Source organism: Diceros bicornis, chromosome 17, assembly GCF_020826845.1.
Source record: "Diceros bicornis minor isolate mBicDic1 chromosome 17, mDicBic1.mat.cur, whole genome shotgun sequence".
In the NCBI taxonomy this organism is placed as follows: domain Eukaryota; kingdom Metazoa; phylum Chordata; class Mammalia; order Perissodactyla; family Rhinocerotidae; genus Diceros; species Diceros bicornis.
The window spans coordinates 50,491,034-50,517,014 of NC_080756.1; the positions used below are offsets into that span (position 1 = coordinate 50,491,034).

Consider the following 25,981-nt stretch of genomic DNA (forward strand, 5'->3'; position numbering starts at 1 on the left):
TTATTTAGTCATATTGTGTATGTGTATGTGTGTTTTGCAAAAATGTGAATATGGAAGGCAAAGTTCAAGGGCATTCAAAACATTCTTCAAATTTCTCATCTTTCTGTTTTATTAACAGTTGTTCAGATAGATGATGTTTTGTGCTTCCAATTTTGTGCATCTCTGATCAAAGGGCCATGCTAGGAGTTTCAGTTAGTCCCATCTGAAGTTACTGCTATCTTCTGATGCTGGTTTTCTTCTCATTTAAGAAGAAATTTGCCTTTTCCAGAAATTTAGAGCTTAATAATAAAAAGGAACTAGAGCTTAGAGGGAACAGCTACACAATTTGGCTTTTCAATCATTAATCTCATTCTGCCTCCTTCTAAAACTGAAAAATCTAGATTTTGTAGTCAGTTTCTCTTAACTTGAACACGTTCATCAAGTGCACGTGTAGGATCGCATCTCTTCCATGTGATGCAGTTATAATAATGAACAAGACAGATGTCCTCACTCTATGGGGTTTTTATAGAAGAGACAGACAACTGTGTAAGTATAAAAAAGTATTCTACACCTGTCCAGCTTCCATCATGAGAACTATCTACCCTCCACCAGCCGTAGGGATGTAAATCAAAACAGAAAAAAAAGCTCAACATTACCAATATCTCCATGGGGCAGTAAGATGTTAATAACCAGATCTGAGGTTACAGAATGGCTTTTCTAGAGAAGTAGTGGTGTGCTGCTGCATGTTTCCCAGCTCCTAAATTATAATAACATGTGTCCCCTCCCCCATTACACACACACTTTCCTCCAAGCATCTGCACTCCAAACCTGACACGTTAGGATGGAGAACCCAGCTCAGTGTGTCAGGATTTCTGGGTTGCAGTCCTGGCTCTTCCACTATTTACAGAACCTTGGGAAACAAGGAAAAAGTGTCTAAGAAACTCTATCTGTAGTGATAATGTCATTGAATTCTTACAAGTCTAGGAAGTGAGTGATATTCTTATGGACCATGTGAGGAAAATGAGGCTAAAGATTTGGGGTGATTTGTTCAATTTTTTACAGCCAGGAAGGATTTGAATTTTGGACCTCAAATAATAATATTTAACATTTAATGAGTGCCTACTATACATTTTGCAGGTCTGGTGAGGCACTTTATATACTCTATCTCATTTAATCCTCACAGCAACCTTGGAAGGCAAATGTTATCCCTATTTTACTGTGGTGAATCTGAGGTGTAGAGAAGTGAAGTGACTTGCCGCAAATCACACATAGAAGCTAGGGCTAGTGTTTCAAGCCAGATGTGCCTGGTTCCAGAATTCATGATTTGTGGCAGAGGTTTGTTGAAAATCCAGGGCATTTGAATCCATAGTCCATTTGTGCTCTATGTATTCAGTCATGCCTGATTTTAAACATGGGTCAAACGTTAGCAATAATGTGTCCTTTGGCAAGTCAGTTAACCTGTTTACATTATCTTCATTTGCAAAATGGAGACGATAATAAATAGCAGTCAATGTTGAGAGGTTTCAATATGGTTATACACACAGTAAGTCCTTCAATAAATGATAGTGTCTCTGCCACCTTTTGGCATCCATTACTTTTTCTCCAACCCCTATACCCTATGTTCTCTCAGCAGAGCTTCTTTTATTTCTTTATTTTTGGCATTGGGATAGAGAGCTGGGTATCTATCTCTGTTTTGAGATTGACAAAGCCAATCCAGGATTAGGGTAAAGAGAAGGAAATGCCCAGCAGCAAGTATTCCTGAAGTGTCCAGACTCCACTCATGAATCTGTGCTTATATTATTGAATTAAATTAGTCTCTGGGAGGTATTTCAGTTGACCGCCTGCACGTGGTTATAAGTGGCAGACCTCAGTGGTGATTCAGAGATTAAGGACTTCATCGGGGGACAGAAGTAAGCCAGTTGAGGGCAAACAACAGGCAGACAACTAAACTGGGTCCTAGTGGTGAGGACACTCAGTAGACCATGTCTGTGAAGTAGTTGGGATGAGAGGTGGGGGCATGAGCAAACTGAAGTATGGGGAAGCCTTCTAAAGTGTGACGGTTTAGTTCTGCCTAGAAGTGGGTAAGAGAAGAAAAGAAAAGCGAGGAATTTGGTCAGATCCTGGTGAAATAGGGGTGGGTTTGTCTCTGCATAATCAATTTCCTCTTCTGTTCCACATCTCACTCTTTCTCCTCTACAAGCCATATTAACCACTATCACTGATTTGAAGAGCAATTTAAACTGGCTTCATAGAGCTGTACGTCAGAAGATTGACAAGCCTGTGTCAAACGAAGGTAAACTTCATGAGAGATTTAGTTGTATTTCAGCAGGGTGTCGCTCATAGAAACAGAGTTCTAGAAATAAATCTCTTTTACCTGGAAGGTTGTAGGTCTTCATGAAGTGAGATTCATACACAAAACTCAAGTAGAGGAATAATTCACCAGTATGTCTTAAATCAATAGTGAACATTTTCATATACAACTAGTGGTGTATAAAGGGGAACAACTTTTCTGGAGGTCATTGGTTAATATGTGTCAAAGTTCTTTGTTCTTTACTGTAGATACCCCTTGACCCCATAATTTCATGTTTAAAATGTTTTCATAACAAAATATTGGAAAGTACAGACCAAATAGTTTTTATGCTTGGGAACAACCTAAATGTCCACCAGTATGTGATTATCTAAATAAATTATGGTATAATCCATATGGGTAATAACTATATATGGTTTTAAAATCACATTTTAGATAAATATTTTTTAATTGAAGAAACACATATTAGAAAATAACAGATCAAAAACATTGTGTATGGAATGACAACAACTTTGATAGTAAACATAATATACAGATAAAAATCTAGAAGAATATAGACCAAAATTTTTATAGTGGAATTATGGATGTTTTAAAATAATTTCTAAAATACATTTACCTGCAATAAACATAAATGGAAGAAAGAAATAATCTATTTTTCAAATAGCAACATGTAAGAGAAAGTTTGTACCATGTTATTTAAGAGTTAAAAAATTTAGTGATAATATTTCACGAGAAATATTATTAAAATACATATTGAATATATAAATTAATAAAATTATACATTAATAATATTAATACATTAATAAAATTATACATTAATAAATAATATTAAAATATACGTTTTAATCATTTGTTTTTACCAGTCGTTTCTTTTAAGTATGCTACTTTTTGTTAAAGATATTAGTTTTCATTTTTTTCCAAAGCTGTGTTCCTTTATCTTTTCAGTCCTCAAATATAGTTTTTGAACGTTATTTTGCAAAGAGTACTAAGTGGTTGGTTAGTTGAAATGGAGGAAGGTATAGCTCATGACCATTTTTCCTTTCCCATCAACCTCAGCTTTTATCATACAATTTCCTTTTACCAGTTTGGTCAGGAGGAGGGGCAGAGCATTTTGAGTTGTAGTACCACTCAGAGACAATTCATTTCTGCCTGCTGTCTTGCAGCCTCTCACACATCCAAGGGATCCAGGATTGGAAAGGCTAAGTTCTCCCATCTCGTTTTTGGGTCAGCTTCCTCCACCTGCATGACTGCATGGCACAGACACAGGTAAAGTCTACTTTTATTCCTTCAGATCTTTGTACCTGAGTATACTGTTAGTCCTACTTATAAAGAAAAGATTCTAGGAATATGGCATTTTATTACAGATGACTTGGTATGAACATGGGATTGATGGGAAAACATTCTCTATTGATTGCTTTACAACTGCATTAACTCAAGGATGTGAAAACCGTAGTTCAGCATTCATGGAAAGTAGTTTTCTTTTTCTGAATATGCTACGATTTTAGCTTTGTGTTATCTAAATGAAGAGAGATTTGTGGGATTAATTACTTTTTATTTGGGTCTAATGATTTACATATTATCTTATCAATCTTGAAGGATTCTGTAATAGAAAAGACTCCTTTTCCTTAGGAAATTAGAGAAAATGTGAATAATTAGGTTTAGAAAATTTTATAAATTAAAAAAACTTTTAAAAGAATATAGTTACATGTGCAATTTGTTTTCCATATTTCTTATTTTCTGGATGTCATCTTTTCACACTGATTAATATAAGCATCAAGGTAAATTTCAAATATTTACTGTTTAAAAGTTTCTTGTCATATTAATATCCATTAATAGATTGAATCCTTTATGGATAATAACTAATGACTGCCCGCTGACAAATTTTATTTTCACATAGGCTTCTCTGGCAACATCATACACTAGAAGATTATTTCTAAAATTTTAATATACATGGAATCATTTGGGATTAAAAATACAAGTGTCTAGGTTCCAACCTAAGAGATTTTTATTCAGCACTTCTCGCATGGGGCACTGGAATCTGGAATGTTAACCAGTCTGCAATGGTAACCCTCAATATTTCTTTTGCAGATAGTGTATGGGATACACTCTGGTAGAGTCATGTTGTAATTGAAAATAATACAAGATCTTTTTAATATTGATATGTAGATCTGAATGTGTATAATTTTTTTTAAGGAAAGAAGTTTATATTTTTTCAGAATTTCAAAAACATAGAATTTTTATTTTTTGAATCGATAGTTTAAAATTTTCTCAGTAATGTGGGATGGTATCAATTCTGCATAACATTTGTATATATATGTTGAACATTTTGAGCTATATTGGCTGGATTAGTAGGACTCAGCCTATTCAAACTATTGGTAGATTTTTAAAAATTCTTTCTGTATTTTCTAATAATTATGGCAGTAATCACTAGGAATATAAATGACTTTATCAGAGATATTGAAGATCTTCCATTTCTTATATAAATCAAACTCAGTCTACATGCTTCAGGCACTTAAAGGAGTTAATAAACACACCCCCACATACAGATATACACAATACCTCTTAATCCTGGGTATGTTCCTATAGACTGATGTTCAATTTTTCATTAGAAATCATCCTGTTTAAAAGTTTTAATGAAAAACATATTTCTCTTCTTACTCTAGACATGAGCAATCAGGAAGTGATTTATTCCTCTGTGAGATTTCTTCAGTCTCCATCAGAGTCACAAAATAGATTAAGGCCTGGTAGTATTCAAAGGCCTGGGAAAACGGACAACAAAGGTATGTGTTTTAAGCATCTAGATTCACCTGTCTCTTATGGATTGTCAAACTTTAGACGTTTGAAAAAAGTGTTCCTATCTGTACTTCAAGTTCTCAGATGGTAATATGAAATCATAATTGTGTAGACTAGTAGAACAAATCTTTTATCTTTTAAGTTTGTGAGAATGGAGAAATTAATGAATTCTTTCAAATTTGAGAAGCTAATAGAATGTTTTCATTCAAATTTGTATAAGAGCAATTTATGAAACCTTTAAAAGTAAAGGACAGAGCCAGCCTGCTTGGCCTAGCAGTTACTCTTCGGCCCGCTCTGATTTAGCTGCCCAGGTTCGGTTTCCAGGTACAGAACCACACCATTTGTCTGTCAGTAGCCATGCTGTGCCAGCAGCTCACATAGAAGAACTAGAAGGACTTACAGCTAGAATATACTACGATGTACTGGGGCTTTGAGAAGAAAAAAAAAAGAGAGAGTAAGATTGGCAACAGATGTTAGCTCAGAGTGAATCTTTCAAAAAAAATTAAAAGTAAAGCACAGACTGGAGTCTCAAGGAAAGATTGCATTTTCTAGAGAGATAGAAGTCTTAAAGAATGAGAAATGAAAAATATGCAGTAGAAACACTGTTTTATTCAGACAAAAGATATTTTTGGTGTGTTAAATATTTACCAAACCTTAATGGCAATGAAGAAGCGAAAATGTTCAAATCAAAAGGAGCATTCTAATTTTTCTATTCTTTCTCTCTCCCCTCAAATATTGTCACAAACTCTTAAATGAGAATAACTTTTACTTGTTTAATTTAGTGACAGAGATACAACTTTTAGATACCGAGGACCTCAGAAGTAGGAGGATAAATATACTATTGACTAGAGAAAAATAGAACTGATGAAAAAGAAAGGAAAGTTGATTTCTAGAAACTCCTTTAAGGATGAACCCCAATCACATTTGCAGCTTCAGAATATCCACTATTGGCCACCAATTTCTCAAGAATATTGACTGCTTTCTCCTTCATCTTCGTGGTTAATTGTGATCACAGGAAGGAGTATACATGTCAGTGTGGATTCTCATATATGTGTATTGTGTCTATTGCCATCTGTGCTTTTGTCAGAGATGTAGTTTTGAAAGCCTATAGGACTGTTCTTGTGTGTAGGATTTCTACAATGGGTGTATGTCAGTCAGAAATCTGCAACTTTAGAACTCTAATGACTAGATCACAAATTTAAATCCATTTGTATGATATATTATTGTAAAATTTTTAACGAAGATTGTCTTTTGTTCCAAATTGTGTCCTAGGTGAAGGTTAGTAGTAGACTAGGCTGTATTCCTAATGATTATTTTCTTCCTTCCTTATGTAAAGAGTTTTCAGTGACCTGGCATCTCTTTGTGGTGACTCTTGGGATCCTCTGTCTACTTCTTTTGGTGACAGTCACAGTGTTGGGGACAAAGTGTGAGTAACTGAAATAATCCTTTAAGTCTGAGTCGTAGCAGTAACCACTAACTGTGCAGGTATTAACCAGACTCCAACAATTGTTCCTTGTCTGTAATTGGGGAATATCCCAGGTGGCTCTTTTTTGGTGACTTTTCCTCAGACACATCACAATGTCATTTTCATTTTACTTACCTATCCCACTGAGTGCATCTGTAAAGAGCTGTCTCATTCTGCATAATACATGGTAACATTCCTTCTGATAAGGACTTAGTAATATTCTGCCTTCTGAGTTTAGATCATTGTGAATCTTAGGTAGAAATTCTTTGAGAAGCACTCTTGAAAAGAAATTATGACTTTCTCTAAGAATACAATGAAGAAATGGTTTAGTAAAAAAAGTGATTTTATACATGGACGTTAGATGATCTTCAATTCACCGTTTATCTTCTATTTGAATTCCCTGACATCTTTAAAGAAAATCACTAATATGTTACACTCAGATAAAATTACATATTTGGATCTTCCTCTCTTCTCTCCCATGGATATTCCATCTACTCCAATAATAATGGTACCATTTCTTCATGTTGTTAGTGCAGATTTTCATACTCAGAAGATGTGTCACTAAATGTTGATTGACTGATTTTTACTTTGGTGCCTATTTGTAAATGATGTTCTAACTGTTAAAAAGAAACTAAATTGAACGGTAAGGTGTTACCATTATAAGTTTATGCAGATATCTTATTTTATTTAATATACACTTAAGTTGCTAATAGTGAGAAATTTGATGATTCTATTTCTGTGGTCAGTTTATTGAGGTGTTACTTTCTAAATGTCAAATTACTAATTAAAGTAATGACATGGGTTGGTTGTCAAAGTGAGACTTTTTCTCTTGTATTAAATTTCAACATTTAAGCAGTATGAGTACTTTTTTGTATTGTATCTATGTTATTAATTTTAGTTTTTCAGTATATTCAAGAAAAACATCAACAGGAGGAAATTCTACGAAACCTCCGTCAAAAGAACGACATTATACAAAATGAAAACTACTTAAAGGAGCAACTTTTGACAAATAAGACTTTAGAATATGACATTCTCAAAAATGAAACCCTTCAGCAGAAAAAAGAACTGGACTCACTCTTTATAGGAAAGAAGAGATGTCATAGAAAACAGATCTTTTCAAAGTCCTTGCAAAATACAGGTACAGAAGAACTCGTGAATGAAAGATAGCATGATTTTCTTTATTTCTTCCCCTCCAGAGGCTTTGAGGCCTAATAAAAGCCTTATGGTATATGCTAGAGATCTGTGTCTACTAAACAACTTGAATTTGTGCCCCTTAGATGGAGTACGGGTATCTGGGTTTACTGGTTTCAAATATCGGATTACAACCCCAGAAGCCATGTTTGGATTAGTGGAGCCCTATGTTTCCAGAAACTCAGTGGCATTTTTTGCATTCCTACGGCTCCCAGAAGGTGAAATAGTATATCAGCTCCCCTGAAAATTTGGGTCATTTTGGAACTGTGGGCAAATTAGGCACGCGCACTTTGTTGCTGACATGAAATATGGAGGCTATCAGTGAAAATATATTTAGGCAAAAATGGGCACAAGGCCTTTTATTCGGATGCTGTTGTAAAGATAATTGTGTATGTGTGTGTGTTTCCATTCTGCCTTGACTTCAGGTATTTGGTCTATTTGTGATCAATACATATTCCCTGCAGCACATCTGCAAGATTCGCCGTAGTGTTGATGCTTGTGCAACTCTGTATGATGATACCATTAAAAACATCCAAGAGCTAAGAATATTAAATCTCATACAGTAAACTCTGTTATCATGCATAACAGTGAAATGAATTGACCTGGTTAATCAACAACTACTAAATATTTGTTTAGGATTTAGAGTTTACAAAGACATTTTGCATATTTAATATCATTTAGGTATGGTAGTTAGTAGAAATTCACTGTCTCTGTTACTAGAGGATCAAAAACATTTTAAAAATTTGGTATACTGGGCCGGCCCGGTGGCTTAGCGGTTAAGTGTGCGCGTTCCGCTACTGGCGGCCCGGGTTCGGATCCCTGGCGCACACAAACACACTGCTTCTCCGGCCATGCTGAGGCTGCGTTCCACATACAGCAACTAGAAGGATGTGCAACTATGACATACAACTATCTACTGGGGCTTTGGGGAAGAAAAAAATAAAAGGAAGAGGATTGGCAATAGATGTTAGCTCAGAGCTGCTCTTCCTCAGCAAAAAGAGGAGGATTAGCTCGGATGATAGCTCAGGGCTGATCTCCCTCACAAGAAAGAAAAAAAAAAAAAGAAAAAGAAAATCATTAAAAAAAAATTGGTGTACTGTAAAATACATGTAGAAAAGAAACAAATCCAAAGAATACTGTTTATTTTATTTAGAAGGCATTTCAGAATCTTCTTCTAAATTTTATTTTATTGTTTTTAAAAACAGTTTTATTGAGGTATTATTATTATGCAAAGAACTGCACATATTTAATGTATGGAATTTGATGCACTTGGGCCTGTGCATATATCTGTAAAACCATTCACAATTAGGGTAATAGACATATCTATCACCTCCAAAAGTTTCCTCCTATTCCCTTTTATTTTTATTTTTGTGGTAAGAACACTTAACATGAGATCTACCCTTTTAACAAGTTTTCAAGTACACAATTCAGTATTGTTAGCTGTAGGCACTATATTATACAACATATCTCTAGAACTTATTCATTTTGCATGACTGAAACTGTATACCAATTGAACAACAACTCCTCATCCCCCCCGGCCCCTCCCCCAGGCCCAGCAACCACCATTCTACTCTCCGTTTCTCTGAGTTTGACTATTTTTTATATCTCATATAAGTGGAATCATGCTATATTTGTTCTGTGATTGATTTATTTCATGTGATTAGCATAATATCCTCAAGCTACATCTATGCAGTCCCATATGCCAGGATTTCCTTCTTTTTAAGGCTGAATAATATTCCATTGTATGTATATACCACATTTTCTTTATCCATTCATCCACTGATGGGTTCTATACCTTGGATATTGTGAATATACCTTGGATATTGTGAATAATGCTGCAATGAATATGGGAGTGCAGATATCTCTTGGCCTTCCAGAGTATTGTTGGACCTCATATTATCGTTATTGATAGCTATTAAGAGTTTATTTGTTGAAGGCTGATATATATATTACTCTGCTTAACAGAATACCAGATGACAACAAATTTAATGTTTCACCTTATGTGTTGTAGGCAAACTCTATGAAGACCGCTGGTCCTGTTGTGGAAGAAAGTGTTATTATTTTACCACTGAAAAAAAAGACTGGAAGGGATGTAAACAGACTTGCCGAAATTACAATTTATCTCTTTTGAAGATAGATGATAAAGATGAATTGGTATTATGCATTGTTATATTCACTTTTGTTCTCTTGAACTCTGTCTCTCATTCTTGGACCTAAGATATTGATGGGGGAGTCCAGAAAGAGGGACCTTCAGTTATTCTTTGTGTTGTGTCTCTTGAGTGAGCAAAAACTGTATAGTTAAGAGTCAACCAGGAGACCCCTGCCTGCTAATAGGCATATGATCTTGTTACTAAACATTCAATACACATTATCTATCCTGATGACTGTTATTATTTCTAAAATAGAACTCTCCTTGAAGGTACAGTTTGGGTCTTTGCAATCATCTCCCTCTCTAAGGAGTCTGCAGGAGACTTGCTCACAGCGAAGTATGCTTTTCCTTCCATGAAGTACTTAACCCTTTGATAAATTGCAGCCTGGAACCAGCAGTTATGTCTCCCTATAAAGTGGTAACTAAGAACCTGGAGGTGATATAGTCTAGTAGTTACTGTTTGGAACACAGGAGCCAGACTGCCTAGGATAAAATTCAGTTCTGCCACTTACTAGCTGGATGACCTTGGGTAAATTACCTAACCTCTCTGGGCCCCAATTTTCCCATTTGCAAAATGGAGATAATAATGAGGAACATAAGAGTGATAACAGTTTTACAAGTTAGCTTTACGATGATTTTCATTGCATCTGTATGTAACATTTACTTGATCAGTATTCTTATATGTTACATCAAGATGTATGTCTTTCAAAAAGAATTATAGAAAGAGAAAATACAGTGACAATAATAGCAAAATTATCTTTTTAATTTATTACTGATAAAACTATCCACACAGACAAAATGTGTTTTTATAGAGAAAGGTTTGCAAAGATCAGCCTGAAACCTCTGTCATTTAGGAAAACAACATAAAATTTATATGCAAATCTAATAGATGTTTTAAATCACAACACAAAAGAATTTATGATATCATGTCATAAAATAACTTTATATTTGTTGCAATAAAACAGTTAAAATTAAACCTATATTTTAAAATACATTCAGTCATTTAATCAGACATTATATAACATGTCACTTTGCTACATTACATTTTTGGACAGTAAATACTTCCAAATACTACCACTTTTCTCTTCATCTCTTCCAACTACTGAACTAAAGCCAGGCTTTCTCTTATGAGGCTGAAGGCTGAAGGCTCTCAAGTACATCTCCCCAGGTACACTTTTGTTTTAATAAATTTATTTTGAAGATTCCTTTTTCACTTAAGAATGTGTAATGATCATTTTTCTACATCCTTAAGTATTTTTCTGGGGCATGATTTTGAATGATTTCATAAAGTATCATAAATTATTTAACAAATCTCCTATTGTTAAATATTTAGATTTAAAATTTTTCCATGTTTTAAATAATCTATGAGACTGGCAGCCATTTTTAACATAAATAAATAATCCTGGAGATAATTACTTTGAGAAATGATAATGCAGGGATTGAGGGGAGGGCAGGTTTTCTAGGAAGAAGCGATGAAGGATGAGGTAGCAGTGTAGTGGCCGTAGAAACAGCTGGGCCCTTTACCTATCCTTCTTTTCATTCATCTAACAGGTGGGAATTTAGTCACATGATATGTTTTGTTTCCTTTATAGGCCTTCATTCAACCGCAGACTTATCCTGATAACTACTGGATTGGCTTATCATATAATGCAAAGGAAAGTAAATGGAAATGGATTGACAGTGGCACATCTTCTGGAACGTAAGTCTCTGGAATGCATTCAACTCTAATATTGGTGTTGGGGTTGGAAGGATTGTATCTAAAAGGAATCTTATTTCACACAGCTTAACTCATTTTTAAGTAGAGGTCATTGGTAAGAATAAGTAGAATGATTAATAAAGTGTTTTAGGAAGTATAGTTAAAAAGGAACGGATGCATCATAACAGTTATTAATAATAAGATTATGATGCTAAACACATAGAAGTGTTTAACACTTAACAGAAGAGCATAACACTCAGAGGTATGTGTTATGAGGTGCACAAAATAAAACAAAATCATAAAATAAAGTGATATGGAGAGATTAGACCATCCTGACTTAGCCATAGTGTTCCCTCCCACAACCTCAAATGAATATCTTGAGTATCCTCAAAATTCATTTGAAACTCCTTTACATGATTAGTTTATATTATTTATAAATATAAATATACGTGAATATGCACACAAACACGTATACCTTCACTATAGTTCTATTTTGAAGTGTAGTATTTAGTAAACTCTTGAGTTTACATTCAATTATAATCTGCTGTTAAACTGTTACATGATTTTTTTTATTGATGTCATAATAGTTTATAACATTGTGAACTTTTAGTTGTACATTAGTGTTTGTCAGTCACTGTATAAATGCCTCCCTTCACCCCTTGTACGTACCTCCCAACCCCCTTTCCCCTGGTAACCGCCAAACTGTTCTCTCTGTTTGTATGTTAGTCTATCTTCCACATATGAGTGAAATCATGTGGTGTTTATCTTTCTCTGTCTGGCTTATTTCACTTAGCATAATACCCTCCAGGTCCATCCATGTTGTTGCAAATGGGATGATTTTATCTTTTTTATGGCAGAGTATTATTCCATTGTGTATATATACCACATCTTCTTTATCCAATCATCAGTTGATGGACACTGGGGTTGCTTCCACTTCTTGGCTATAGTGAATAATGCTGCAATGAACACAGGGGTGCATAAGTCTCTTTGGACTGTTGATTTCAGGTTCTTTGGATAGATACCCAGTAGTGGGATAGCTGGATCATAAAGTATTTCCAATTTTACTTTTTTGAGGAATCTCCATACTGTTTTCCATAGAGACTGCACCAGTTTGCATTTCCACCAGCAGTGAATGAGGGTTCCCTTTTTCCCACAACCTCTCCAACATTTGTTATTTTTTTCTTGGTGATTGTAGCCATTCTAACAGGTGTAAGGTCATATCTTAGTGTAGTTTTGATTTGCATTTCCCTGATAAGTGACGTTGAACATGTGTCTATTGGCCAGCTGTATGTCTTCCTTGGACAATGTCTATTCATATCCTCTGCCCGTTTTTGATCCAGTTTTTTGCTTTTATTGTCATTCAGTTCAATGATTTTTTAAAAATCTGAACAATGTATTATATTTTTTATTTCCAGATATTCTATTTTATGTTTCCAAATCTTCTTGCTAGTTACTCATGTTTTCAAGCTGTCTTTTATTTCTTGAAAGATACTAAATGTTCTTATTTTATATTTGGTATCTGGTAATTCTTATATTTGAAGTTTTGTGGGTCCACTCAATTGTTGCTGCTGGCTTTCATTCATGATGCCATTTTCTTTGTAGTGTTGAGTGATTTTTTTTCTCCTTTTTGAGCTGCTGTGGAAATTATTCAAGGACTGAGATGAAGGTGGCTCCTCAAGAAAGAATTTGCTTTTGTTGGATGCCTTGGGGCACTATGAGTCAGGGCCATTTTTAATTCTAAATATGAGCCCTGCAAGTAATGTAGTTCTGGGCTGCAAACCTACAAAATATGTCACGCGGGAAATTACCTTAATGTAATCATAGCCTGTAAGTACACTTTCAGGAAAACAATCTCAGAGGTCACAGAACAGAGAGGCTCATGGGCCAAATTAAGATGCTCAAATTGCACAATTAAATCAATTTAAAACACATCGCACTATGCAAGGGGAAATAAATTGTATTGCTATCGCACTTGGATGGGATGGGATAGGTTGTCACACTTAGGATGAGGTGCAAGTGGGTGAAAGGATCACCTGGATCCTGGGTCATGCAATCTTCATATGGCCTGCCTTTCTTTGCTGCATAACCCTTTCCTGATGATGGTGTGGTTTCTAGCACCAGACTTGAGGTTTGAGTAAAGGGGCCCAACAGACAGAAGGTTCTTGTGGCCAGCATACACATTTTCCCTATCCGGGAGATGCAGGTGTATGTAAGACCGGCCACAGCTGCAGCTTCCTAGTTAACCTTATGAGCAGCTATGGATTTTATTTGAGTTTCTTAGACAGAGGGCCAGAATGAGTGTCACCAATGGGTGGGGAACTTAAGACCTCATGAATGTTGAGAATCTATGTGCATCAGGTATATTTGGAGTATTATATTTAGCGTCTACTTGGTTCTTTGTTCCTTTCCTATGTTCAGCACACACATGCTCTACTTAATGTATCTATACCTAATATGTTTCATAGGTTACTAACTTTCATATACATACTTAACACATCTTATGTGTCATGCCTATGCCTCACAAGCTACTTAGTTTCATTTATCTTCCTTGTTTATTCCTCTTTATTGCTGTAGCATATTTGAATATTCTATAATATAGCAAATGTAAATTACGTGAGGGCTGCTGTATGATTTTGAACTCTTTGGTGGGATTATCTGTTTAAGTTCAAGATACAAAACAGTTCTTGGGTGGTTTGTAGCGAAGATATATCCCTTTGTGATCTCAACTCTGTGTAGCTTTTCTTCTATTTAGAATCTTGGGTGGAATTCATTATTTAGCCTACTACATCCATTAAGGGAAAAACTGACTTCAGAGCTTCATGTAAAAAGTGCAAAAGACTTAAAAAGATTATGATTTATATTATTGTAAGCTGAAGAGTTCAACAGTTGACCATGTATGTTTTCTGTCCTACAGTAATTTTATAATAAGGAGTTTGCCTTCTGGGAGTAGGAGATGTGTGTTTTTAACTTCAACAAGAGTAACAGATATTGATTGCTCTAATACCTATAATTGTATCTGTGAGAAGAGACTTGATTGTGTTTCCACTGCCTGCTTCAATTGACATAAAAGAAAAGGTGAAAAGGAATTTTGCCATTTTTTTCTTTGTTTCCTGTGATAATTTGTGATTACTTACAAATTAATGTTTTTGACAGCAGATCTTATTCCATTATGGAAACAGAGATGAGTTGGAAGAGGAAGAATATGCTCTTCTGGACTATGACTTATGAGATCAGATGCCAGCTGTCTTCTTGGAGAAGAGGGGAAGGTTTTGCTTTTGGAAATCAGTTATCCCTCTCTTAATGGCCCTGAGAAATTCTCTCTTTCTCTTTCCCTGAACCACCCACAGAGCCAATTAGAGAACTCTGGGTCTTTTCCTTATCCATAGGCGAAATCATTTCAATAGCCTTAGGCTTGGAGAGATAGCACAATTAAGAACTAAAAAATAGTTATACTGCCCATCCCCCATCTAGATGCTTATTACCTCTCATTTAAAAAAATTTTTTTTTATTTTGCTATGATTTCAAACTTATTGAATTGTTGAAACAGTAGTACAAGGAACTCTCATATAACCTTTACCCATAGTTAGCATTAGTTTATGTTTAATAAACTAGCTGCGCTTTATAGTTCTCTCTCTCTCTCTTTGCTAGTCCATTTGATAATAAATTGGGGGCATTATGTCCCCTTGTCTAAATATTTTACAAGAACAAGGACTTTGTCTTGTCTAACCATGTACAATTATCAAAATCAGGAAATGTAGCATTTCTGCAGCACTATGATTTCATCTATAATCCATATTCAAATTTTGTCAACTGTCCTGATAACGTCATTTATAGGATCAGGCACTACATTTAGTTGTGATGTCACTTTAGTCTCCTTCAATCTGGGATAGTTCTTCAGGATTTCTTTTTTTTGTAAATTCATTGTGGTGTTTTGTTTTGTTTTTTTTTAAAACATCAAATTCCAGTACAGTGCATCTGCAGAAAGCAGGCCTGGGAAAGAATACTGGAATGAGAGTTAAGAGATCAGGTTTTTTTTTTTTTTTTTGAGGAAGATTGGCCCTGAGCTAACATCTCTTGCCAATCTTCCACTTTTTCTTTTTTCTCCCCAATGCCCCAGTACATAGTTATATATCCTAGTTGCAGGTCCTTCTAGTTCTTCTATGTGGGACGCTGCCTCAGCATGGTTTGATGAATGGTGAGTCGGTCCACTCGCAGGATCTGAACTGGTGAACCCTGGACTGCCGAAATGGAAAGCTTGAACTTAACAGCTATGCCATCAGGCCAGCCCCTCTTCAAGATTTCTTTGTCTTTCATGACATTTGTAATTTAAGAATCAACTTTATTGATTTATACTTTCATGCAATAAAAGGCATCTATTTTAAATCATGACATCAATGGGTTTTTAACAAATGTATACACCTCTTAAATACCATCAAATCAAGACATAGAACATTTTCATCACATCCAAAAATTCTTTTCTGCCCCTCCCCACCCACCTGGCCCCAGGCAACCAGTGATATGCTTTCTGTCATGGTAAATTAGTTTTGCCTATTATAGAATTTCATACATCATGTGCTCTTTTGTATCTAGCTTCTTTTTGCTCAGCATGTTTTTGAAATTAATTCATGTTTTTTCATGTATCATTAGTTCATTCTTTTTGTTACTGAGTAGTATTGCATTGTACGGATATACCACAGTTTGTTCATCCACCTATGGACAGTTGATGTGTTTCCAATTTTTAGTTATTATGAATAAACATACCATGAACATTGTATCCCAGTCTCTGTGTGGGCATGTGTTTTCATTTCTTTTTATTAAATACCTAGGAATTTGATTGTTGAGTCTTATGGTAAGTGCATGTTTAATTTTGTAAGAAACTTCTAGTTTGTTTTCCAATGTGGTTGCATCATTTTATTGTCCCAATAGCAACATACGAGAGTTTTAGTTGCTTCATATCATTGTTAAGACTTGATAAGGTCAGTCTTTTTAATTTTAGCCATTATGGTGGGTGTGTAATGATATCTCATTTTGGTTTTTAATTCACATTTCCCTGAAGACTAATGATATTGAGCATCTTTTCATGTGTTTATTGGCCATTTGTATATCTTCTTTTGTGAAGTGTCTGTTCAATCTTTTGCCCATTGAATTGTCTGTTCTATCTTTTCTAAAATTGGATTTGTCTGTCTTATTATGGAATTGTAAGAGTTCTTTATATAATTTGGATACAAATCCCTTGTTAGATATATGTATTGCAAATACTTTCTCCCAGTCTATGTCTTCTCTTTTCATTTTCTTAGTGGTGTCGTTCAAGAAGAAGAAGTTTCAAAGTTTTGATGAAGCATAATTTATTCATTTTATCCTTTTTTTGTGCTTTTTATGTCCTATCTAAGAAATCTTTGCCTACATCAAGATCACAGAGATTTTTCTTCTATGTTCGCTTCTAAAAGTTTTATAGTTTTAACTTATATGTTTAGCCTATACCCATTTCAAGTTAATTTTTGTGTGTGAGAAAAGGGTCGAGGCTCACTATTATTTCATATAGATATCCAGTTTTGTTGCACTATTTGTTGAAAAGACTTCCCTATCCTCCATTGAATTACTTTGGTGTCTTAGTAGAAAATTAATTGACCATATCTGTGTAGGTCTATTTCTGGATTCTCCATTTTGTCTCAGTGATGTATATACCTAATCTTGCAGTAATACCATACTGTCTCCATTACATAGCTTTATAGTAAGCCTTGGAATCAGATGTGCTAATCCTTTAAATTTGTTCTTTTTCAGAAGTATATTGGCTATTCTGGGATCTTGCCTTTTTTCAAAATTTCTTCAAAAATGCTTGATGAGATTTTGCCTGGGACTGCATTGAATCTGTAGACTAATTTGGGACAATTGCCATCTTAACAATATTAAATGTTAGAATTCACGAACATGATTTATCTCTTCATTAAGTTAGGTTTTTTAAAATTTCTCTCAGCAATTTGATACATTTCAGGATATATGTCTTATACATATTTTGTTAAATTTATATTTTTGATGCTATTGTAAATGGCATTTAAGATTTTTTCAAATTATTTATTGTTAGTTTATAGAAATAAAATTGGTTTTTGTAAATTGACCTCATAACCTATCACCTTGCTAAATTTACTTATTTCTGGTAGGGTTTTTTTCTTTTTTTTGTAGATTCCTTAGGATCTTTCTTTTCAATGTATATAATCATGTCCTAAGAGAACACAGAAAGTTTTACTTATTCCTTTCCTTCATTTTTTCCTCTTCTTTTATTGTACTGGCTAGGGCCTCTGGTTGAGGACAGTGTTGAGAAGTGATGATAGGTAGGCATCCTTGCCTTGTTTCCAGTCTTACGAAGAAAAGTACTTAGTCTTTTGCTATTATGTGAAGTCAGTTGTAGGTTTTGTAGATCCTCTTTATCATGTTGAGGAAATTGCCTTCTATTCTTGTTGATTGAGACTTTCATCATGAACGGGAGTTGAATTTTGTTATGCAATTTTTCTGCATCTATTGAGATGATTATGTAGATTTTCTCTTTGAGTCACTTAATATGGTGAATCACATTGGTTGATTTTTGAATGTTAAACAAAACTTACACTTCTTGGATAAATCTCACTTGGTCATGCTGTATTTATCATCATTTTTTATATATTGCTAGATTTGCATGAGTAGTATTTTGTGGAGGAGTTTTGTGTTTATCTTGATAATAAATATTGGTCTGTTATTTTCTTTTTTAAAACACCTTTTTATGTTTATGGTATTGCAGAACTACTGGTCTTATATATTCATTTGGGATATTTTTGAATATCTCTCTATTTTGGAAGATAGAATTTATTCTTTCATTCCTTAAATGTTTGATCAAATTTACTCGTGAAATAATCTGGGTCTGAAGTTTTCTTTGGGAGAAGGTATTTAATTAGGAATATGATTTCTTTAATAGACTCAGGGCTATTTAGACATTCTGTTTCTTGTCAATTTTGATAATTTTTCTCTATCAAGGAATTTGTCCATTTTGTTTAAATTGTCAAATTTATTGTCATATTGTTTTTCATAGTTGTATTAGATTCACAGGGCTGTTGTAACAAAGTGCCACAAATTTAGTGGCTTAAAACAACCAAAATTTATTGTCTCTTTATTCTAGAGGACAGAAGTCCAACACCAAGGTGTCAGTATGCTTCCTCTGAGACTCTGGGTGGAATCTTTCCTTGCCTCTTCCCGGCTTCTGGTGGTGGCTGTTGATCTTTGATGTTACTTGGCTTGTAGCTGCATTCCTCAATTTCTGCCTCTGTCATCACATGGCATTTTTACCTGTGTGTCTCTGTTTTTACATAGAGTTTCCTCTTCTTAGGAGGACACCCGTCATATTGGATTAGGACCCACTCTAATGACCTCATATTAAGTTAATTACATCTACAAAGACTCTATTTCCAAATAAGGTCACATTCATAGGTGCAAGGGTTAGGACTTCAATGTATCTCTTTGGAAAATACAATTCAACCCGTAACAATAATATTTCCTTATTATCTGTTTGCTGTTTGTAGAATCTGTAATCATGTGTTTTCTTTTCTGACATTATATTTCTAATATTATTGTATTTGTGTTATTCTTTCTTGATCAGTCTAGCTAGAAATTTATACCAATTTTGGTGATCTTGTCGATGAACCAGGTTTTTGTTTCATTAATTGTTTTATACTTTTCTGTTTTCCATTTTACTCATTTCATCTATTATCTTTCTTATTTCCTCTGATATACTATTTTGAGTTTAACTGCTTTTATTCCTGGCCTTTTAAGTGAAAGCTTATATATCCTCGTGTCAAATTAGGTCTTTACCTATATGAGATCAAAGTTAAACCTAGAAAGTTTGTAAAACTTTTGATATACATGTTCAAGCATCTCCCCTCACAGCGCGGTATACTGGACCTAGTTGATGTGCTTCCCCTGGTCTCTCAGCCCGTCTGTCTCACTTACTTGGAGGCTTGCCCAGCTTCCCAGCCAGAGCAGCCACAGCAATGCTTGTTTTGTACCCATGGTTGTAAATCTAGGTTATCATAACCGGTACAATGGCCAGATGTTGGCATGATCTCCATCATGTCCACCTTGGCAGAAGCCACAGCAGATTCAGTGCCCAGGTTGGCCAGATCCCTCAGAGGCTGCGGCTTTCAGAGATGGCCTGAAGTGTTCAAGCAACACAATCTAGAAATGCAAGGATATAAAGGCCCTATTTGGCAAATTTTAACTGGAAAAAGACAAAAGACAGGAAAGAGGCTGCCAATGAACTGCCAGCCCCCTCCTCCAACCTGATGGACTCTTTGAAGATGCAGTGTTTGTGTAAGGGTTCTGCAGAGGTGTTCCATGTAAATGAGTAAAAAACTGTTTTCTTATGAAGCTGTGGCCAGCTTCTGAAAATGTATCATCTTGTACTTCCTTTTCTTCCTTCCCTGTCTCATTTCTCTTTCCTTTTGCCTCTCATTCTTGCTTACTTTGGATTTCATTCTTTCCCCCAGTTAAGTGTGATGACATAATGTTTTCCTCAGGCTCTGTTTCCAAGAAACCCTGGGTTAAGATGGTGCCATCTAATGAATGGCAGGATTGTGGTTATTCAGGGGACTTTGGAATGAGTATTTGGTCCACATCATATAACCCCTCTCTAAATAAGCACATATACCATTAGCCAGTGATAAAGCCTGTAATGTCTACAATATAACAGAAGATATAATTCTATATGATATTCAATCCCTTCATTGGGATCCATACCATACCTAGAAAGGAGGTATAGGGACAGCTGGCCTCATGCCTGTCTTATGCCTGCTTTGGAAATGAGAACTCAAATCTCTTCCCCAGAAAATGTTTAATTATTTTTATTACTACCATTGCATTGCCAAGTGACTTACAGAGTTTAAATTTAATCAAGAATGATTGAAAATTATTTATGAAAAACCTGTTGAATATAAAAATGCTGATAATATGTGATCATCAGATGTATGTAGAAAGCAGATCTTCTGTACTGTGAATAGATATTGGATGTCTAGAAGACATAAACTGCAAAATTTCTATATAAGGAAGAGAGATAAAGGAAAGGAAAGTCCAGAAGACTGGACAGTGCCCACTGTCTAAAGCTAAGAAGCTAGACCCACATGTGACCTCCTAAACTTAAATAGTGCAGAAGGCAAAAGATGGAGGGGTTAGGCAGAGACTGAACATCTGTGATGGGGGATGTCCCTCAATAAGATTGAGTCCTAGCTCCCTATTATGCCTAGTATGGCAGGATTAGTTGATGGGGAGTTATATCAGTGCAATCGCTCAGAGACCCTACGGTGAAGGAAGACATACTGGAGATAGTCCAACCAAATAAAACTTGTATGTAAAGTAAAATAGGAAAGGAACACTTGGGAGGAGTTATCACACTAGATAAGGAACCCCAACCAGTGGAGACGTTAGCTTAATGAGGAAAATGAATGGATGATGGTAGCAGAAAGTGATAAATATCAACTATGGCTTCGTGACCTATTACAGAAGTGAGGACATGATCATAAGTATATGATATGTGTGTATGATAAGCGATTGTATCTTTTTTCTTCTCTTTCCAGTGGCATTTAGTATAAGAAGTGTTAGTGGACTTTATCGTTGCAATGCAGATTTCCAAACTATGAGGGGCCACATCTACAGCTGATGGGGAGGACTGCATATCATTTGGAGGCCTGATATTTGAGGTAGATAGACACAATGACGAATTGGGCTTTTTGTCTCTCCTTGTGCAGAGGGTAAGAGCCTCTTTCTTGGTATAGCTGATTGTTGCCTCATATTAGGTGAAAACATGAAGTTGTTACATAAATTTTAAATATGAATATAAGGATGGGAATGAACATTGAGGTTAGTATATGCCACTCTGGGCCTGTTTGTGCTCAGACCTTGCTCTTCCTCTGCTCAGCTTTGCATTGCAGGGGAGTTAACCCCTTCCAGGCTGCATTTCCCAGTGTCTCAACCAAGCAAAGTCTGAGGAGAAACTTAAGTGCTTTCAATGCTTTACAGGGAGGTGAAAATGAGGGAAAAGAGATTTGAGGCAAGGAAGGATGGGAAACAAATACAAGGTGGTACATGCCTGAGCTGACCACTGCTTCATGAAGAAACAAAGCTGGTAAAGTGGGGGAAGTGGCCGTACAGAAACACAGTAAGTGTAAACAGTACAGGGAAGGGAGGAGTGGACAGGAATTTATGTGCCAATTGCTTTCCATCTCTGTCTCCCACTGGCTATAGTTCATTCCAAGTGGGAAGAAGTAACTGGCACTTCTAGCCTGTAGAGCTGCTGGTGAATCCAGCTCTCATATCCTGTGGTGTGTTGCTTACCAGAGTCTGGAAATGGTGTTCAGAGCTAGACAGTTCAGTTGTAGACTTCAGACAGTAGAATCATTCACCCTAACCTGCAGGTGGTCATTGCAGGGACAACTGTGTGAAGCAAGTGGTTACGAACCAAAGAGACATGTGAAGCTGAGGCTGAGAATCTGAGAAGGTGCAGAAGATGTGTTCCATAAAACTGGGTTTCTGCATTCGATGTGGGTTTTGTCAATAGGAGATGCAAACAGGAATTTGGAAGGTGGGAGGAAGGGAGAAGCCAGGGTAGTTTTAACCCCTCTCTAGTTTAGGTTGCATCTCTAGCAATAGCTGCCTTACTTCATGGTCCTCTCATTGGACAGATCTTCTGTGGTTCTAGCTTCCACCGGTGGTCTTGGTTCTGAGAAAACCACCTCCTTCATTTTTTTCTTTTTTGTGAGGAAGATCAGCCCTGAGCTAACATCTGCCAGTCCTCCTCTTTTTGCTGAGGAAGACTGGCCCTGGGCTAACATCCGTGCCTATCTTCCTCTACTTTATTTGGGACGTTGCCCCAGCATGGCCTGACAAGCAGTACATTGGTGCATGCCCGGGATCCGAACCTGGGCCGCCAGCAGCTGAGCACGTGCACTTAACCACTATGCCACGGGGCCGGCCCCCACCACCTCCTTCTTTTATTCCTAGTTTAGAGGGTAGTAGAGGCTTCCTGGTATTGTTAAACTCTGAATTTCCTTATAGACTCCCAAGCGGTTTCTTAGCTTCTTTGTCACCTGCTTAATCAATTCCCTGAATTCAATTCCCTTTGTTTTAATCATTCAGAGAGGTTTCTGTTTTCCTCCTGGATACACATATATTTTCTCATTTTATCATTATAACAATCATATGAGATAATATCATTACCCTCATTTTATAGATGAGAAAATAGAGGCTTGTAAGATTATTCAATTAATTAATAATTGGAGTTGGGAGTTTGAATCCAGGCTGCCTGACTCTGCTCTTGACGGTGATATATCTCAGATCTTCATCTTTAGCTGAGATATCTCTGCATTATCTTAATAGCCTGAAAATAATGGACATTCTCTTGGGTACAAAGGCAGATATATATATATAGGTTATCACAGGCACTTAAAAATGACAGATGCAATGCTTTCATGCAAGTAATTATTTAAAATAGGCCATTCAGTCTGTGACAGTAGCAGTAAGACCAAGTGGAGATACAAATCGAATCTGAATTAACAAAAAGTTGAACCTGATCCTGAGTTCATCCTCAGTGGGTAGATGCTGACTCATGATGTCAAGAGAAAGATATTGGAAACCAACAATGTGGAATAGGGTTGTTTTCAGTTTTTCCTCTTTTGATTTTATCTGTCATATCTTTGTCAGAATCTCAAAGTAGAATCCAGATATTTTACACAAAAATCCAAAAGATAATTCAGTTTTAGAAGTGGTTATTGTGTGCTTTGAATTCTCTGTGCCAAATGCTGGTTGTTTCACCCCTTACTTGCCCTAGTCATGAGTTTCATTTGGCCTGATACGTTTTTTTCTCTTCCCTTTTCTATAGCTAAAATTATTTTTCTTTCAATAATCAGCTTAAATGGCGCATCCTTGTACAGTTGCTCACCTTCTAGCTCAGTCAGAGTTAACTGCCCATTTTCCTGTTCTATAAAACTCTTTTGTCTTCTATTATGTTCCTTCATCTGAGTTGCCCTGAAAAATATTTTTTACACCCTCTTTCATAATTTGTATGAATTTTAAACAAGTTTATTTCCTCACTTAGTAGCAGTTTGCTTTTGTCATTAAAGCAACACAAAACGGAACACATCAGTGGCTTTTATCAGGGATATCTTAGAAGAGAAGTGAGCATTCTTAAAAAAAGGAGAAAAAATTTCTTCAGTTGAATATTATGAAAACTATCCTCCAGTGGTGAAAAGTATAAGCAGAGGAGTGGTAGCTCTAAGACTTCATTTGAAAAATCTCTCAGAGTATTTATGATAAAACCATTGGAGGAAATAAGGCTCTGGATGGTGTGTACTTTAAGTGTCAAATACACAAAATGTACTTCAAAAGTAAATAACAAGGAAATTTTAAGAATTCATTTTTATTCAAGTAATATTCATTAAGTAACTACTCTGTATAGGAAACTGTGGTAGGTCGAAGAAATTCAAAATAAATATGACATCGTTATTGCCTAAAATCTAGGTGACCGGGCAAAGTGATCATAAATTAAAACATAAATATCCACAATAGCAAAAAACTTATTAATGAGGAATGGATATTATAACTATTCAGAAAATACATATATATATTACATACAGAGTGGCTAAAGTTTAGAAATATAGATAATATTTTCTCTCCCTTTTGAAGATGAACTCATTTGATTAATTCTGGGATGTGCTAAAGGTGCAGGTTTATAAATAAAAATCAGAGACAAAAATCATTGCAGGCAAATCATTGCAGAAGCGTATTCCAAGATTGATGGAAATGTTACATTATTGTACTACATGTATTCCTAATTTGTGTAACACACTGCTAATGTGGAAGAACACAGTGAACATATCATGTAATGTCATTGTATTGTAATGTGATAGCAACAAACCATTATTATATAATTTTGCTTGTTTCCAGATGTGGGGGCCATGTTATATATATAATATAATACATATTTAATAATATAACTTAAATATTTGACCATCACTCTTTTTTTCTTTCATTGAAACAGAAGAAAGTTACGTGGTTTTCTTCCCAATAATTTAGCAAAGTAAAACATAAGAGCAGTGGCACTTCTAAAATGACAATATTTCAGTATTTGCAATCTTTCCTCTCACTAATTAAGAAACAATTCTTCTTCTCTCTCTTTCTCTCACAGTTTAAATTTATAATTATTTCAATGGAGAGAGTTCTGTCGTGTATTTTCTTCATTAACTCTGTCTGCGTCATCTGGGAGGTGCCGTCTGACAGGACATTCTTCCATCCTCTTAGTTCTCGCTTGGATTTCCTCTCACATAACATTAGGGAAAGGTGAGATCTCTACATGAAAACTACACGCAAAATGATTGCAGAGATTCCCAGCTAACCCGCTCCCAATTTTGACTAGATTATTTCTCTCTTCTCTCTTCCTCACCCTTCTTTTCTTTTTGTTCTCTCTCCTTTCTTTCTTCTTTCCCTCCTTACATTATCTAGTCATCTATAGTATTATTATTTCCTCCATTTATCAGTCAAACCTATTTACCTCACAAGTACGTGTTCTTCACTTATGCCCTAGGGTAAGAAAGGAGAAAATGTCCTTTAAAAAAAGTGTAAACGTATATAAGAATTCTAAGAACAGAATCTTTCAGAAAGTCTCTGAAATGTCAAGATCTCTTGTTCTACTGCTGAGGATATTTTCAGTTGTTCTAGACATCAGATCTTTCCCTCCTGTCCAGCCTCTATGAGGGAAATTGAACCACTCTCAATTCTATCTCTGACCAAACTATGGAACTTTCAAGTAAGGTCAAAGGTGTCATCAGCTACCATTTCTAGAGATTTTTCTTAACATCCTTAATTCTATCTGATGGGGATTAGTATTTGAAATTCAAGAACAATAGAGGAAACTGAGAACAATTGAACTTTAGGGAAGGGAAGTGAAGCTCCTGAATTAGAGTATTTTCAAGTAGAATTGAGTTAAACTAAAAGCAGGACATTGAGTAGAAGAATTTTTGTTCTGGTAAAGGAATAATGCTGGGCCCTCCAAGGCTTCTTTTCTTTGGAACGGAATAAAGTGAACTACAAAGATGGAGGAAAGTGGAGAAGTTGTATGTTTACCTTTCTCTTTCTTTAGAAGTAATATTTATGTGAACATTTTGTATCATCCTTTTTAGTTAGACTTTATTCTTAGTTATAAACTATAATAATCTAGATAGGGAATTTTTTGTTCTCTGGAGGTATACAGACAAACTACAATATGAGATTTTTCTTTTTTCCTTATAACATGAAACTTTTAAAGATGAACACTTTATATTTTAGTGTAAGAAAAAAGCCATTCAAGGAAATCAAACTATTCTTTCTTAGGTACTTTAAAACAGAATTAAT

At 35.4% G+C, this 25,981-nt stretch overlaps 1 protein-coding gene across 15 annotated transcripts in view; it reads left to right on the forward strand.

Annotated features, from left to right (window-relative positions):
- Positions 1–210: 210 nt before the first annotated feature.
- Positions 211–25,981, forward strand: part of LOC131416326 (killer cell lectin-like receptor 2) — a 229,024-nt gene continuing 203,253 nt past the window's right edge. For 5 of the 15 annotated variants that reach the window (XM_058558783.1, XM_058558784.1, XM_058558782.1 and 2 more), the window contains exons 1-10: positions 211–525; positions 2,180–2,272; positions 3,372–3,553; positions 4,951–5,067; positions 6,417–6,506; positions 7,444–7,683; positions 9,748–9,890; positions 11,478–11,584; positions 14,496–14,656; positions 21,175–21,297. In XM_058558783.1, coding sequence (XP_058414766.1) covers positions 4,953–5,067; positions 6,417–6,506; positions 7,444–7,683; positions 9,748–9,890; positions 11,478–11,584; positions 14,496–14,643 — 843 coding nt within the window. In that variant the 5' untranslated portion in view covers positions 211–525; positions 2,180–2,272; positions 3,372–3,553; positions 4,951–4,952 and the 3' untranslated portion in view covers positions 14,644–14,656; positions 21,175–21,297. Of the gene's footprint in view, positions 526–1,553; positions 2,273–3,371; positions 3,554–4,950; positions 5,068–6,416; positions 6,507–7,443; positions 7,684–9,747; positions 9,891–11,477; positions 11,585–14,495; positions 14,657–14,737; positions 15,609–21,174; positions 21,298–25,981 lie in introns of those variants that run through there. The other 10 variants (XM_058558788.1, XM_058558786.1, XM_058558789.1 and 7 more) reach the window with 7 other exon arrangements.